Consider the following 15,312-nt stretch of genomic DNA (forward strand, 5'->3'; position numbering starts at 1 on the left):
GTAGTAGCAGTGATGTGGACATCCTGTCTTCACTGTATCTAAAGAAGCAGTGTGTCTTCAGTGTACCTGCGACAGAAGTGAGGTGGATGTCAAATCTTCACTGAATCTGTAAAAGCAGGAAGGTCAATGTTCTATCTTTACTGTCCATGTAGATAATCTTCACTGGATCTCCTGAATTTCCTGCACCTCTTGAATCTCTTGTATCTCCTGAATGGATGTCTCTTCTTCTCCTGGGTTCACGATCTGTAAAATTACTACTGTCTGCTGACCGTCGGGTCCCTCGATGGAATGGGGTATGGTCAATGTCCCTCCCTCCCCTTCAGAAGCAATGATCGTGTTGGACAGATTCTGCAGCGCCTCCGCTGCCACCTGAGGCAGATACCCATCCCCATCAGTCTGAATCTCTGCCACTGTGTACTGTTGTTCTCCGTCAGCCCCCTCAGTTGTCACAACTGTTGTTTCCACATGGTCGATAGCCTGAACAATACTGGCTATGTTTGGTTTGATGTCAACCTGCCCTTCATTGTCTGCATGTTCTTGCTGAAGCTGGGTCAGGAAATCAGGTTGATGATCAAATATGCTACTGACTTCTGGATGTTTACGCTTATAATGGCGGACAATCGTGTGCTTGTGACTACAACGCTCGTTACAAATATCACAAACATACACAACACCACTGTGGAATGTCTGTATATGCTTCTTGAGCTGGTATGGACGACAAAATTTCTTCTCACAAAATTCACAACTAAGTTTGTTTGTCATTGTGTGTTCAAGACGATGCCGATTCAACTGATCTGGATACTTGAACATCTTGTGACAGAAGTCGCACATGAATGTCTTCTCCTTTGTATGGGAGTACATATGAGTCTTGAGATTGCCCTTCTGTCTGAATGTCTTCTGGCATGTCCCACACTGGTACAGCTGGATCTGTCTGCTATGGAACTGCTTCAGATGAGCTGCTAGACCAGTCTTTGAGTGCAGGATCTTGCCACAGTCTGCACACTGGAACTGATAGGCACGCTGATGTACTGTTTTAATGTGTTCTCGCAGATATGCTGGGTAATGGAATTTCTTCTGACAATGAGGACATTCATTCTGCTTCTCTCCATGAATTTTCATGTGTTTGTTCAGATTGCTTGAGCTGACAAATGTTCGCCCACAGAGGTGGCACACCAGGTTCTCTTTGATGAATATTCGATCCCTTTTCCTGACAATTCTCACTGTGGTGCCATCTGGCAGCTTACAGACATGGTTGTTCAGGTAATCCTTGCGGTAGAAAACTTTGTTGCAATACTCACATTCAAACTGAGGCTTTTCATGGATGGTTTGATGCCTCTGCAGATATTTCTCTGTGCGGAAGGTTTTCATGCACAGGTCACAAGAAAATGGATTATCTTCATCTACCACAGTTTCCTGACAAGTGTGTGTTGTCAAGGTGCCAATTTTGATGAATCTTTTCCCACACTTTTCACACTTAAATGGATGAGAGTGTTCATGGTGATGGTCTCGATAGGCTTTTGCTTCTGTGAAAGTTGCATGACAAATGTTACACTCCACTTCAGTGTTTGTCTCAAGATGATGCTGAGCAAAGCATAAATGTTCATGTAACTTCTGCTCTTCTTTCCGACTGAAAGATTTATCACATCTTGAACAGGAGAAGGCACCTTTATGACTCTCCTCATGGCGTCGGAGATAGTTGATACTCGCAAAAGTCTTTCCACATTCCTGACATGGGAACTGCACGCTAGCGCCATCATGAACAACAGTGCCTTCACAAACATGTTTTTCTAAGTGTTCAAGTTTAAAGAAGGCCACTCTGCATTTGTCACAGCTATAGTTGGCACAGTTGAGATAGTGATTTTCCAGACCAAGCTTGGTTGCAAATGTTTTCTTACAGTTTTTGCAGTCATAGATTTTATACTGATCAGCTAGGTCAGGCCTACATCTGAGCACATGTCGTTGTAGTGAATCCTTTCTAGAGAAGGTCTTGTCACATCCCTGACATTTGAAGATATCTGTATGCATGGCCATGTGACGATACAAATACTTCAGACTACGGAAACATTGTTTGCAGATTTCACACTCATGATTGTCAACAATTTCATCTCCATTTTCTGCCTGACACACATGATCAAGCAGCAGATGTCGGCGTGAGAACTTTTTATTGCACTTTTCACAAGCCCAGGATGAAGAATGAACAGAATAATGGCGTTTGACATATTCAGGTTTGGAGAAGACTTTGCCACATTCTCCACAGGAGTAGCATCCGTTTTTGTCTGTAGTAATAATGTCATCACTTACAGGATGATGCACACAGGAGTGGTTTTGATAGGATTCATATCTGGCAAACTGTTTTTCACAACCGTCACACTTGAATTTTGATGTATGTTTGGGCAGGTGTAACATAACATACTTCTTCTGGGAGAACTTCTTCTCACAAACCCCACATTGGAAAGCATTACCCACTTGGCGGATTTGTTTCTCCAGCTCTTTCATTTCCTCATTGTTACGAACTCTGCCATGTTTAGGAGGTCGACCTCTCCTCTTCGGTACTGGTTTGATTACTTCCTCTTTAGCCTCACCTGGTTCCTCCTCCTGATTCTTCTGTGTCTTTTCCTCAGCATCACCTGCAACGCTAGCCTTGTCCTCTTCAACATTTTCATCTCCAGTTGGTAGAGTCTTTTCTGCTTCTTCCTTCATGGGTTCAGATTCCACTTGTGCTTCTGATTCAGCTGATGCTTCAGCTGGTGCTTCAGCTGGTGCTTCAGCTGGTGCTTCAGCTAGTGCTACAGATTCTGTCAGTGGTTCAGATTCAGCTAGAGCTGTTGTCTCATCCACCGAGGTTTCTGCAGAAACTGCTGACTTTTCTTCATCAGGTACAATTTCACTTTTGTCAACCTGACCAGCAACCTCTTCCACCTTCTCGCTTTCTACCCCAGGCACAGCAGGATCGTTTACCATTATTTCTCCAGGCTCTGCATTTTCTTCCTCTTCCTCCTCCTCCATGGCCTCCTGCTTCACTTTAAGATTCTCTTCAGCATCCTTCCTGGGTCTGCCTCTCCTACGTACTGGAGATACAGCCTCAACAACGGGGTCTCCTACTGGATGCTTCCTTGGTCTCCCCCTCTTCTTCTTAACTTCAGGCACTGGACTTTTAGCTGGACTCTCCTCTTCCTCGGACTCAGACTCATTCTTCCTTTTCTTAAACAGTGAAGTTGGATTAATTCCCTTTAGGTTTCCAGTTGTTCTGATACCTTTCAGTGAACGTCTTGGCTGAACTCGGGTAGGGGAGAACCCTGCAGAATCATATGAACTAACTGCTCGAGGACTCACTGCAACAGATGACTTCAGTGTGCTTTCCTCAGCTTCTTCTTCCCCTTCCTCACCATGTTCAACAACTTCTTCCATCTCCTCCTCCTCCTCTTCTTCTATTTCATCCTCGCTTTCAACCTTCCTCTTCCTCCCTCTCCTTCTTCTCCGACGACCTTTCCTACCTGATGTGTTACGAGAACCTGCATCTCCATTGGTGGGCAGTTCACTTGATGCCGCTAGAGTCTTCGCATTCTCTAGGGTAACACCATGTTGGCCCATGAGATGAGTCTGAAGTATGTCGGGCCTGTATGTGTAGTAGTTGCACTGAGGGCACTTAACCTTGTAGCCAACATGTCTTTTCATGTGTCGATTGTAGTTGCTCACTGTCTGGAAGCCAACCTTGCAAATCTTACAGGTATACGCACACTTGAATGTTTTCTTTTCCACTGTGGGCATGATATGTTCTCGGATGTGATAGGCCAGCTGGCTTTGATCCTCAAATGACTTGGAACAGCGCTGACACTTAAATCCGTAGATCCCCAAGTAGTCGGCACTAGCAGGTTCTCCATCCTCACCCTCATCAACCTCCTCTCGCTCATCCAAAGACTGCTTCACTTCAGAGAAGAAATTTTCTATGGCATCATTTTGACCCATATCCCCTTTGTCATTGGTATGTGACTTTGGTCGTGCTGGTATGACCCTTGTTCTCACACTTCTGTGGGAGGAAGGAGTGGGTGGGGTCAACATGGACTCTTCCTGCATTGTCAGTTTCTGTCCCAGCATTGCTGTAATGAAGACAAACACAGATTATGATGCAGTAATACCACATGGAGGGATCTGGATCTGGTTATCATGTATTCTGTATTATTACTCGCCTGTGGAAGATACTCGAGTGTAATATTTGTACGGCAATATTACACTAGTGTAATATTGCTTGACGTATGACGTCAAAATGGTTCAAAGTTGTGACATCACAATGCTAATGTCGCTGGCGCAATTTTACTAGACCTTACTTGCCTCTCCGAAAGCTGAGAGTCCTCCCACTGTAGGCAATTTCGTCGCAGTTCCCTGTCAATTTATGTTGGCGAGTAATAAACAGAATACTAAACTTGCTTCTGAGAAATGCCATTTTTAGTAAACTTTTTAAAGATTTAGTATCAGACTCGTTTTCACTCGTTTGATACCAAATCATGATTAACTCGTTTAATAAAAATGGTATTACACGGAAGGTCGTTTAGTATCCTCTATTTCCAATAAAACTACTGTCTCAAAACCCTACAGGCATGTTTTCCTTTTGGGCGATATAGTCCAGATTATCTATAATAGCGGGATAAGTGTAACAGTCAGTGATTTGTAGCCATTTAGAGACATCAAAGTGCTTAGCAATTAAGAAATACAATTCGCTCTACCACTGTGTATAGATTAATAAAGCAGGCAAGCGTCCTTGTAATAACTGTAATAGTTCATGGCAAAAGTGTGCTTTATTACACTGTACAAAGCGAACTGTATTTCTTTTCCTAGATGACAAATTCAATACTTTCTAAGAATAATTACAATTAATCTAAGGCAGAAAACAAATGATGGTGTCAGTGATCTAAATTAAGAATCCTCTCACAGGGCTAACTGGCGTGCTGTTCTATTGATGTGTCTGTCCCCCGATGTCAAGATGAATGTTACCAGAAAAACAAATGATAAACAATTTGATGACGGCTTATGTTCGGGTTAAATGTCTTCTCTAAATCATTTTAATTACATCTGTGATTAATGTAAACCATATTGGGCTATAAGAACGTTGCATTTCTACTACCAACATAAGTTTACATGTAAATGTAAAAAGAAACGGTATGCGATGGAAGAGTTTACTGAAAGAAGCTGTATGAGGTGATGACAACTGACATGCATCGTGATGTGGTTACACTGTGATGTAATGCAAAAGGGTTCAATTGCGAGGGGCAGACTAGAATGGCGCAGTGACACCAACACATTGTGACCTTATGCAAAAATAGTGCACATTATTGTCTGATAAAGTACTATCAGTGCCTTTGATCTTTCACAGAAACATCTTAGAATACATAGTATTTTAATCTAAAGATCCCTTAATCAACCCTTGGATCACAGTCACACAGACTTTATAAGATTCTTTGTCTTCAAACATTTATCTCACGTACATTTGGTGCAGCCATCAGGCTGTGGTGACTTGCCCATCTTCTTGGCGTAGTGAGATGCATACCACACTCTGAGTGGACTTCCCCCCTCCACAGCTTTAGTGGTATTGAAGAAGATGTTTGTTGCCAGCTGGTATGCCATACAGTTCTGCTCCTCCTCTGTCCTGGCAACCTCCACCAGGCACATCCAGTTACACTCATTCTCGTCACTTGCATCCAGGCATACAGCAGTGCCATCTTTTTCTTTCGAGAGGATCTACAAAAAACAACAATTATGATGATGATGATAATCATCCATTTCTGTGGATACCCTGTCAAAAAGCACAAAGAATCATTACTGAGAGCATTGAAGCAGTGTGGACCAGATTTTTATTCTCAGCTCCCTGGGGAGAAAACAACCCAAATGCATAGGTGGTAATAGAAGGTTAATACATAATACTATCTCATTATGCTGGGGGTGGTGGGGTAGCCTAGTGGTTAAAGTGCATGTTTGTCCCACCAAAGACCCAAGTTCAATTCCTCACATGGGTACAATGTGTGAAGCACATTTCTGGTGCTCTCCACCTTGATACTGCTGGAATATTGCTAAACGTAGCGCAAAATGCCATTCACTCACTCATCCTATTAGGAACCTACTCACTGCTGGTTATTCTTACATTCTGACTCTGCAAAATCTACACTCACCTTGAGAACAAATAAGTCCTCATTCTCGATCTCATGTGTGGTCCGCCTAGCCTCAAATGGTCCAAACTGAGTTTTACTGGGCAGATTCTCTCTGGTGTAGACGCCGACGCTGCCATCAGTGTAAGTCTGCACCAACAAGCTGCTTGGTACAGTCAGGCGGGCTCTGAATCACAAACACCATATGTATTTACAGTCTCTGTCTCGTCTCCCTGTGCATATCTTATCAAAGGAACAAAATACCATTTGAAGAGAGAGTTGTGTCCAGAGAATCAAGAAATATTATGTCTGCTACCTCATATTTGTTTTTCACATACTGACTGAGCCTGAACCTCAAAAACAGAAGCTTAAAAGTCATAATTAAAACATAGGTAAGCTGATAAATTACGTACAAATCTTTGTAACCAGAATTAACTCCTGCATAGCTGTTACAAGCAGGGTTTTAGCCTTGACTGACATAGGTGGGGATCAAAGGGAATCCCAATATTTTCTTTACTTAAAGGAAAATGAATGAAGTTGGAAAATAGCAGTAATAGTGCAGTGTCAGATTTGAAAATTTCTTTCCTTAGTGAATAACTACTCTTTATATATCTTGCTAAGAATGAGTAAAACTGAATAATATTCTGAGTCCATTGGACATAGTATGTTGCCTTAATCATGCAACTTTTGGAAGGTTAAGCCTGTGTCTGTACATTATCTATATCATGTCTCATGGTTCACAGACTTAAATATTTGTACACTTTGTATTGCACATGGGAAGTACTGCCATATAATCAGGACTGACTCTTCGGTGTAGTGGTTAGCATGGTTAGAGCATCTGCCTGCAGAGAGGAAAGACGAGTTTGATTCCTGGCCATGTCATACCAAAAGATGTCAAAATATGGTACTTGTTGTTCCCTGTCTGGCGCTTGGCATTAATGTAATAACAAGGACTGGTCGGCTCAGGTCAGTGTATTGTGTTTGTGTGGGGTATTCATGCTTATCTGCGGCATGGCATCACGGTGAGCTAGCGCTGTAAAACCAGCTGAAGTTTGGGCTAGCACACACATGCATGTTGTGATATGAACACAATATTCTGAAACACAAACCCCATTTCACCTCATCTCACCATATCATCAATCCAACTATAAGATATTCCAAAATATTTTCTTTGAACATTATTTTTTGCAGGGGTGCACAACCCACCCCACCCCCCAATCCTGAAACTGTGTTAAATGACCACTGAAACTCTGGTGAAAATGAAGTGTGAACCCCTCCTTTCTAAAAATGATGCATCTGCATCCAGGGAATGTTTCAAAATGGAGAAGTTATCTCCCTTTATATCTTGATAGTGAGTGGGGAGTACGCTGAGTGGTGATTAGACATTTGTTTCAAATGTAAGGCCAGATCAATTTTATTTCTTGTTTAATGGATTTTGTCCTCTGAAAACCTTATGGCAGCCAGCCAGGGAAACAAAATAAGAACAAAATTTCCAGTGAAAGTAATATTCCTTCTAAATACTCAAAGTATTTCACTGTTGGCAATTTATGAAGTGTATGTGAGTAAAAAAACAACCTAAAAGTATTTTCTTGTGAGTTGACACTTTTAGCCAATAAAAACATAAGGATTTTATCCTTTGAGCATGGGAAATTAATTTTCATTTTTTATCTTAATCTTGAAGGAATACAGGCGGATCTGTAAAACAAGAAATAAAACTGGTCTGGCCTAAAATGCAATTGTTATTTGAAATTCAAGTAAACGCTTGTAACATTTATTTTTGATGTGTCATGACTGGTCACAAATGATGTAAGTTGAAATAAATAGACTAAGGATAAACTCACTTTGTCTGATTGCTAATTCCAGGTGCTGCCTCTTCCAGTCCCAACTCTGGGCACACCTCTGTCTCATGGCTGCCACCACATACGTCACATTCTGCTCCTGTAACCATGGCAACTCATTACACATGTGTCACAATGGTGTCTAGTCATTGGACTTCCATAGAAACTGGGGGAGGTGGGGTAACCTAGTGTTGAAAGCATTCACTCATCATGCCGAAGACCTGGGTTCGTTTCCCCAAAGGTGTACAATGTATGGAACCTATTTCTGGTGTCCCCCTGCTGTGGTATTGCTGGAATATTGCTGAAAGCAGCATAAAACCATACTCACTCTCTCGCTCATAGAAGCTGGAGTGAGTGAGTGAGTGAGTGAGTGAGTGAGTTTAGATTTACGCCGCTTTTTCCAGCAATATCACGGCGGGGGACACCTGAAAATGGGCTTCACATATTGTACCCATGTGGGGAATCGAACGTGACAGGCGAACGCTTTAACCACTAGGCTACCCCACCGCCCCATATAAGCTGGAGTGAGGATGGTATCTGATTGTTATATATTAAAGTCAGCAATATTTCCACAGGTGTCATTGGTCAGCTTGAGGTGGTTGATGGCATGAGTGACAACTAACACTTACAACCTGTGTTATCGAACACATGCATGCTTGCATGTTTACAACATATAGTAAATTCTCTCATGACAATACAATGTCACGCATCCATGGTCTATTTTGACCAGGAAGCCTACAAGAACCGAAACTTTAAAGTTATTACCTTGCTGATCCATAGTAAGAATGAGTCTAAGGAGTACAGAAAATCAGGCAGTCTCTCATGGGGTGAACTGAAAAATAATAATGGCCATGTTGACATAGATAGAGCAAGTAAAACGCAAGAAATTAAGTGAGTGTTTATTGGTTGTTCAAAGATACAACGCCAGGGGGCAAAATAACCGATTTGTCAGGCATCCCAGTCCATTTTTGTTGTTTTTTCTGTCTGGCAAGCAAATTTCTATATCATGCTGTATCAGTGTCCAGTTGACTTTCCAGCCTTAAACTTTGTTGCTCACTTTAAGAATCAACAAGAAAATCATATGGTATAGTGGAAAAATTATCAGGGCAAGTGATTTTACATGTGCCATTGAATCAGCATTCTCGGTATCTCCAGGGTATACATTCCACAATACCCAAGATGCATCTACGGCTGCGACTAACACTTGGGGAAAATTATACAGACAAATTGTTGGGTCCGAAACTTTGAAAACACACATGCAAGAACTCTTTCTACCTCTGCATGATTTGTGACATTGTGTTGACAAGTTTAATCAGTTTGATAATTTAAGAAATTAAGGAGTAATAAAATTATCAGGCTGAGCCGTAGATGTATCCAGGGTAAAGTGGAGATTTATTGGAATGTATACCCTGGAGTTATCAAGGATGCTGTATCACAGTACACTGGGAATTTGAAAGTTATTTCATCCCCTGAATGAACAAATACCAAATCTATTATGGTGCCCTTTCTGTATTCAAGTCCAGACAAGACGGTCCAGTTATTGGTACTATAATCAATATTGTTGGTGTAAACTGACATACAATGAACAGAGTCACTGAGTCTGATCACCTGATTAATATTGTCCATTCTATACGAGCATTGGTTGCTGGGGATGATTTCTAGCCCAGAATTCTAACATGTTAACAACAGCTTAAGTTGAGGAAATATTTTGCTACTACGCCCAATACAAAATACTCAGATCTACTTAACACTTCTTGTTGTGATACAACAGATCGAGATATCCAATCCTGCTGTTTCTTTCCTCTGTAATCACAGGCATTCAGCATCCTTTACAATTTTTGAAAACATTATTAGTGATATTCATTAATAGTCTTTCATCAGTATTCATTACATTTGTTGATTTACCAAAATAGGCCATCAAATTGTAGAAATTATTAAAACCAAGTTTAAGGTGAAGAATGCTTATGCAGCTGATCTGAGGCATTAATCAGTGTGTTACTTATGACACACCTGATACATACATATGTTCAATGAAGAGAATTCATACAGACTTGCAGATAAATGTGAATTGATGGAATCATACATTTTTCAGTATACTGGATAACTTTTAGGGTCCCAAAGATTTCATAACACAAGGATATAATGTACCGCTATACTACGCCATTGGCTGACAAATGATGTTGTGATGCACACAAACTTTATGAAGAAGGTCCCAGTGCTTATATGAATATAAAGATATGTGTTAAGATAGCCATTAGACCTTCCCTTACATGAAAATCAATTGATCCATTTAGTAACAACAAACTTCAAATTTGGTTCATCCAACTGACTAAATAAGCAAAAGTTAGGCAACATCAGTATGACAACAGTCCATCATTTGTGCAGGTCACATATATAGCATTAACGTGAAAATAATATTTTTCAACAGAATTAATGATCAAGAGGAGTCAATGTTGTGTGTTCAGTGTTTGTGTACTCAAGGTCATTGTGACCATTGATTCAACAACATATCGGAAGTGTTGTTTCACCTAGCACTAATGCTACCGAACAGACACAATCAATACACACACTTTATTGGGACAATTGTTGCGTGATAATAATCTATTTCGTTTCCTCTCCATTTCGTTTCCTAAACATGTGACTTTTTGCGAGAGGTTAGTTAAGGAAGGGAACGGCAAACATGGTGGATGCGGATTGGCGCCAACGCCATATTGATGAGGTTAGTTTTTAGCCTCTGCTCTTGGTTGTAGTCCAATAAAGACTATAGGCAGGTAACGATCTTATAGTGAACAACCCAAACAATACATATTGATGTATCGCATTTACCTTCTTTGTGGAAATGCCTGAATTCACGAATAAATAATATTTCAAAGTCCGTTTTCAGTTGAACAAAAAAGCAATGACGCCAAGTTGGAATAAACCGTAGCGCATGCGCAATTGGTTGAATGTTTATGAAAATATACTTGCCATCAACTACTGTTACTCTGTATAAGTGATAATAATAAAATGCTCTGGAAATTAGAACCGACTCCTCCTTTTATTTATTTTATAGTCAATATATATTTAGAAGACTACCATGTCATATTCTTTTGTGAACAATGGCCAATTTCATTATGCTTTACTTCATGAAAATATGAAATAAAATATGAGTCTTACTGCAAGTAAGACTTGTGGGCAGTGCAGACAATGACTTCCGGTTTCGTATCAATAACAGGAGTTTGATTGAAATGTCAACAGTAACTGCTATTTTTATTTTTTTTTCTGTCGAATGAATAAGGGTTTGGGGCAACATTTACACACACGTTCATAGTACTAAATTACCTAAAAGGTAAGTAAAGAAAAGTTAGGATGAAGTCTTGTTCCAAGTGACACTGAACCCGGTGGAAGCCTTCTTAGTGTGAGTAAAGTTTTACGCTGCTTTTATTAACACATCAGGAGTATTCATACTAAATTGGCCCAAACACACACTCCAGATATCAAAATGACGACATACGTTCAGTACCAAATAAAGCAGTGTGTACCATTTGTTGTCTGCAGGTTTGTTGCATTTTGGCGCTACAAAAAATAGTGGGCCCAAAATAATATTAAACTGAATTGATCGGAAAGTGGGTAATATCGTCATGGATGAATTATATTTATTGTTATCATTTCTGTATTGCAGTTTCACTAAAAATCAACTTGATCATATAGTGAATGGGAACGGATCAATATTATGTTTTTTGTTTATTTCAACGTTACAGGAGATTGCCAAAGAAGAGACGATGTTTTGCTGAATATCAGTTTATAACTGAACAGCATCTGCAGATCTTCAAGATGAAGAGTAACTATGAATCAGTTCGAGTTATGGACATGGACTCTTCAGGGGGCCTATATCCCTCCTGCCAGGGGCTTCATGGGTCAAAACGCAGCAGCTGGAAATGGAAGCTGCAACTAATCAACCTGTGTGGTATTATCTACTTTTTCCTTTACTCTGTCACTGCTTTGGTAGTAGGAATAACTGTTGCCCTACCTGAGCTGTACAAAGACAATCCAGATGTGCTGTTCTACCGGATGTTAGCAGGCTGGTATATATTTGCCATGCTTGTAGTCAATCATATCTGTATAATTCGGAGTTACAAGAAGTCTGTGGTGAACTCATCAACATGCACAGCTCTTTTAAACCAGACTGAAACAAGTGCAGAGGAGAAACGATGGAAACAATGCTTCACATGTAACCAGCTGGTGCCACCACGAGCCAAACACTGCCCACTCTGTGACCGATGTGTCCTCAAAAGGGATCATCACTGCTTCTTTGCTGGATGCTGTATTGGTTTCCACAACCAGCGTTACTTTATTGTGTTCTGTTTGTACGGAACCCTTGGTGCTCTCTATAGTTTGTGCATTGCCATTGGGTACCTTGAAGTTCACTATGCCAAGCTGTCATCCCAGGAATTTTACAATTATTTGTTACCATGGTTGTTATGGAGATGGCTTATTAGTGATATTACCATAGCAACGGTATCTATGGTTGTTTACAGCTACTGCTGTGTCGCAACCATGGCAGCATGCGCACATTACTTTCTTTGGCAGTGCATGCTCTTGTACACTGGTCAGAGCTCATATGAATATGTGAAAGGTATCAAGCTTTATAAAAGGCCACTCCTAGAAAATATATCGTCAGTATTTGGACCCATGTGGTTCCTGAATTTCATTTTTCCAATGCCTTTCCGTAATTCAGGAAATGGAATAGAATGGTATGTAAATTTAGATATGAAAGAGAGATAATTACTTTATGTTACTACCTTAGTCATGTTGTAATATTTGTGATGAACCAAGCCATTATTATTTTTTTGACATAATTGCTACAAGGCTGCTTGTAATCACATTTCCATGGATGACATAATAATAGTGTTTTAGATATTAGAGTGAGTGAGGTGATTTTCAGTTGCTTTTAGCTATATCACATCAATATCACAACACCAGAAATAAGCTTCATGTATTGCAGAGGGTAATCAAACGTGGACCTTCAGCATGACGCAACATGACACAGCATGACGAGTGAATGCTTTAACCACTTCTGTGCCCACCGCCTGTAGAAATAAGGAGGGGATGAAGGGTTTCTTGAAGTCTACTGTAGGAGCACATGGATGTTAAGACTTTTTGAGCATACTTAACTTCAGTACTTAACATTAGGGTCATAAAGGACGCTATATTTCCATGCAGAAATTTGAGCATTGTTAACACTTGAAATATGATCATCATTGATTGATTTTTGCTGCTCTACTTACAGGTTTTGCCAACCATTTATCCATTACTGTCTCAGTATGTTTTCTGTCCTTGAACCAGGTGAGATGGAGCATACCCTCTACTAATTGCTCTTTGCCCTCTGTTCCACTAATCCCTTTGTAGGCAATGCCTTTCATGAAGACTGTTGTTCATGCATAAAGTTTGTCTTTATGCAACATAAACACGATAAATATAATTGATTCTGTAGGTAAAATGTTTCAACAAATCACTAACTTACTTAGTTCGTTTAATATGTGTAACAGTAACTCCTTTTTTGTGTGTTGTAAAAAGTTTAGAAAGTATTATGCTGATTGTACTTGCTGTGATCCTGTCACTTGGTAAAACAAGAACTGGTCAGCTTGAAGTCAGTATGTAGAGCAGGGTATCTTAGTAGGCTAACATTGACTTACGTTCAGACCAGTAAAAGCAGTCACACATACACCCAACTAAGCTCCTTGAGTAAGGTCCCTTTGTGTGAGTTAGCTCCCTTTGGCCTTTTCTTCGCCCATATTATCTGTTTTCACATTTGTTCTTTATATTTCTCTCTGAACACCTGACATTAGTGATGACAGAACACTACAAAAGTTTGCCATAACCATTGTCTATGGCAACAGGTAGTTGATCTCACATGTTTTAAAGACATGCATGTCATGTGACTTATAGGGAACTGGGCATGACAGAATGTGGAACTGTAATTATTTGTTATCAGACAAATTCTCTCCTGCTTTAATGATGCTGATCAGGAGTGGATACAGCTTTTAGGGAAAGGTGGGGTGCACACTATTGAGAAAAGGGGTTGCACACTTCTTTTTCACGAGAGTTTCAATAGTCATTTAATAATGATGATTTAATAAACTTTCAGGACAAAGTTGGGGCAACACCCCTGCACCCCACCACTGGATCTGCCTATGCTTATTATTTATAAGCATTAAAAAACAAATTAACAATATTAACCATGTTCATTGACATGCCCAATCACAGTTTTCCTGTATAAGGTTTTCATAATGCTGTGCTTTTAACACTATGTGTGTATAACTTGTTCAAGTTGTCTTGTGCATTGCACAGTCATAATATGCCAAATTGTCTATTGCATATGATTATCAGAGTTTGTATGAATGCTTGTAAACTCACTGAATAATATCCACTGACCAGTCAAGTGAAAGCTAGTTCTGAGCAGAATGACAGCCTGTTTGACTCAAAAGCAAACAGATGACTTGCAATCTAACAATAAAAACTAGTAAACATTTATGCTTAGTGAAATTCTGATCATAATCATCAGACCAACTTTTTATGCTTTTTTAGCAGAATTTTTGTCCTAAAACTAAAAGAAGTTTTGAAAAAGTATCATTAAAGTATTGACAGTTTACTCCTTGTTACGAAGGATAAGTGCAGAGAAAGGGACTGCCAGGTGTTTGAGAAGTACATGCACAAGTGCCGACATGTTGTTGATTCATTAACCATGTTAGCCTGTGCTGTGCTGTCTCCATTCTTTCTGGCTTACCTGGCTGTCGCTTTCTTTGTAGTCCTTCCTTGTAATAAATAGTGAATTGTGTCAACATTTTAATGATGGTTTATGAAACAACTTTTTATTTTTAATGTAAGGCATAAATTCTGCAAAAAACAGAGTTAGACTGACGTCTTGATTATGATCAACATTTCATTGAGTATTATTTTATGGTTATTGGTTTTTGAGTTAGATTTCAATTCATTGGTCCACTTTTGAGTCATATGGACTGAAGTCACAGATTTTTATTGGAAACCTCTTTTCCTCTAAGACCTACTCACTCCTGTGAACAATGATGGCGTGGTGGGTGAGCTGTCTAAGGCTACCAATACAACGAGCTTGGAGGTGTCAGGATCCGGCCCACCTGTGACTGAGTGTAAAAAACCTTGAAGTCAGCTTTGTGTGCAGACACTTTCTGTGTTGTCACAACCTCTAGTGCACAGTACACAACTCTGTGCACTTAAAAGAACCCACAAATCCTTTGATAGATGACCAGATGGTGGCCACACGAATATGTACAAACACCTAGTTGCGGGTACAGCAATGTGCAGTAAACATGGACAAAGTA

General features: G+C 40.1%; 2 protein-coding genes across 2 annotated transcripts; one reads left to right on the forward strand and one right to left on the reverse strand.

Moving 5' to 3' along the window:
* Positions 1–86: 86 nt before the first annotated feature.
* LOC137278035 (uncharacterized) lies at positions 87–10,892 on the reverse strand. The gene is made up of 6 exons (XM_067810074.1): positions 10,802–10,892; positions 8,741–8,807; positions 7,979–8,075; positions 6,162–6,324; positions 5,481–5,733; positions 87–4,097 (listed from the first exon to the last, which is right to left on the reverse strand). The coding sequence occupies exons 2-6, from the start codon at positions 8,751–8,753 to the stop codon at positions 160–162; spliced, it is 4,464 nt and encodes a 1,487-aa protein (XP_067666175.1). The 5' UTR covers positions 8,754–8,807; positions 10,802–10,892; the 3' UTR covers positions 87–159.
* Positions 10,893–11,336: 444 nt separating this feature from the next.
* Positions 11,337–13,341, forward strand: LOC137276840 (palmitoyltransferase ZDHHC22-like). Its single transcript, XM_067808488.1, has 2 exons — positions 11,337–11,372; positions 11,716–13,341. The coding sequence occupies exon 2, from the start codon at positions 11,789–11,791 to the stop codon at positions 12,737–12,739; it is 951 nt and encodes a 316-aa protein (XP_067664589.1). The 5' UTR covers positions 11,337–11,372; positions 11,716–11,788; the 3' UTR covers positions 12,740–13,341.
* The last annotated feature ends 1,971 nt before the right edge of the window (positions 13,342–15,312 follow it).

Source organism: Haliotis asinina, chromosome 3, assembly GCF_037392515.1.
Source record: "Haliotis asinina isolate JCU_RB_2024 chromosome 3, JCU_Hal_asi_v2, whole genome shotgun sequence".
In the NCBI taxonomy this organism is placed as follows: Eukaryota; Metazoa; Mollusca; class Gastropoda; order Lepetellida; family Haliotidae; genus Haliotis; species Haliotis asinina.

Coding starts and splice junctions, on each gene's coding strand:
- LOC137278035 (XM_067810074.1), bottom strand. Junction 6,325..7,978: donor GGAATTAGCAATCAGACAAA/GTGAGTTTATCC, acceptor TTTGTGATTCAG/AGCCCGCCTGACTGTACCAA. Junction 4,098..5,480: donor GCCTGATGGCTGCACCAAAT/GTACGTGAGATA, acceptor TCTTCATTACAG/CAATGCTGGGACAGAAACTG.
- LOC137276840 (XM_067808488.1), top strand. CDS start 11,789: ATGAAGAGTAACTATGAATCAGTTCGAGTTATGGACATGGACTCTTCA.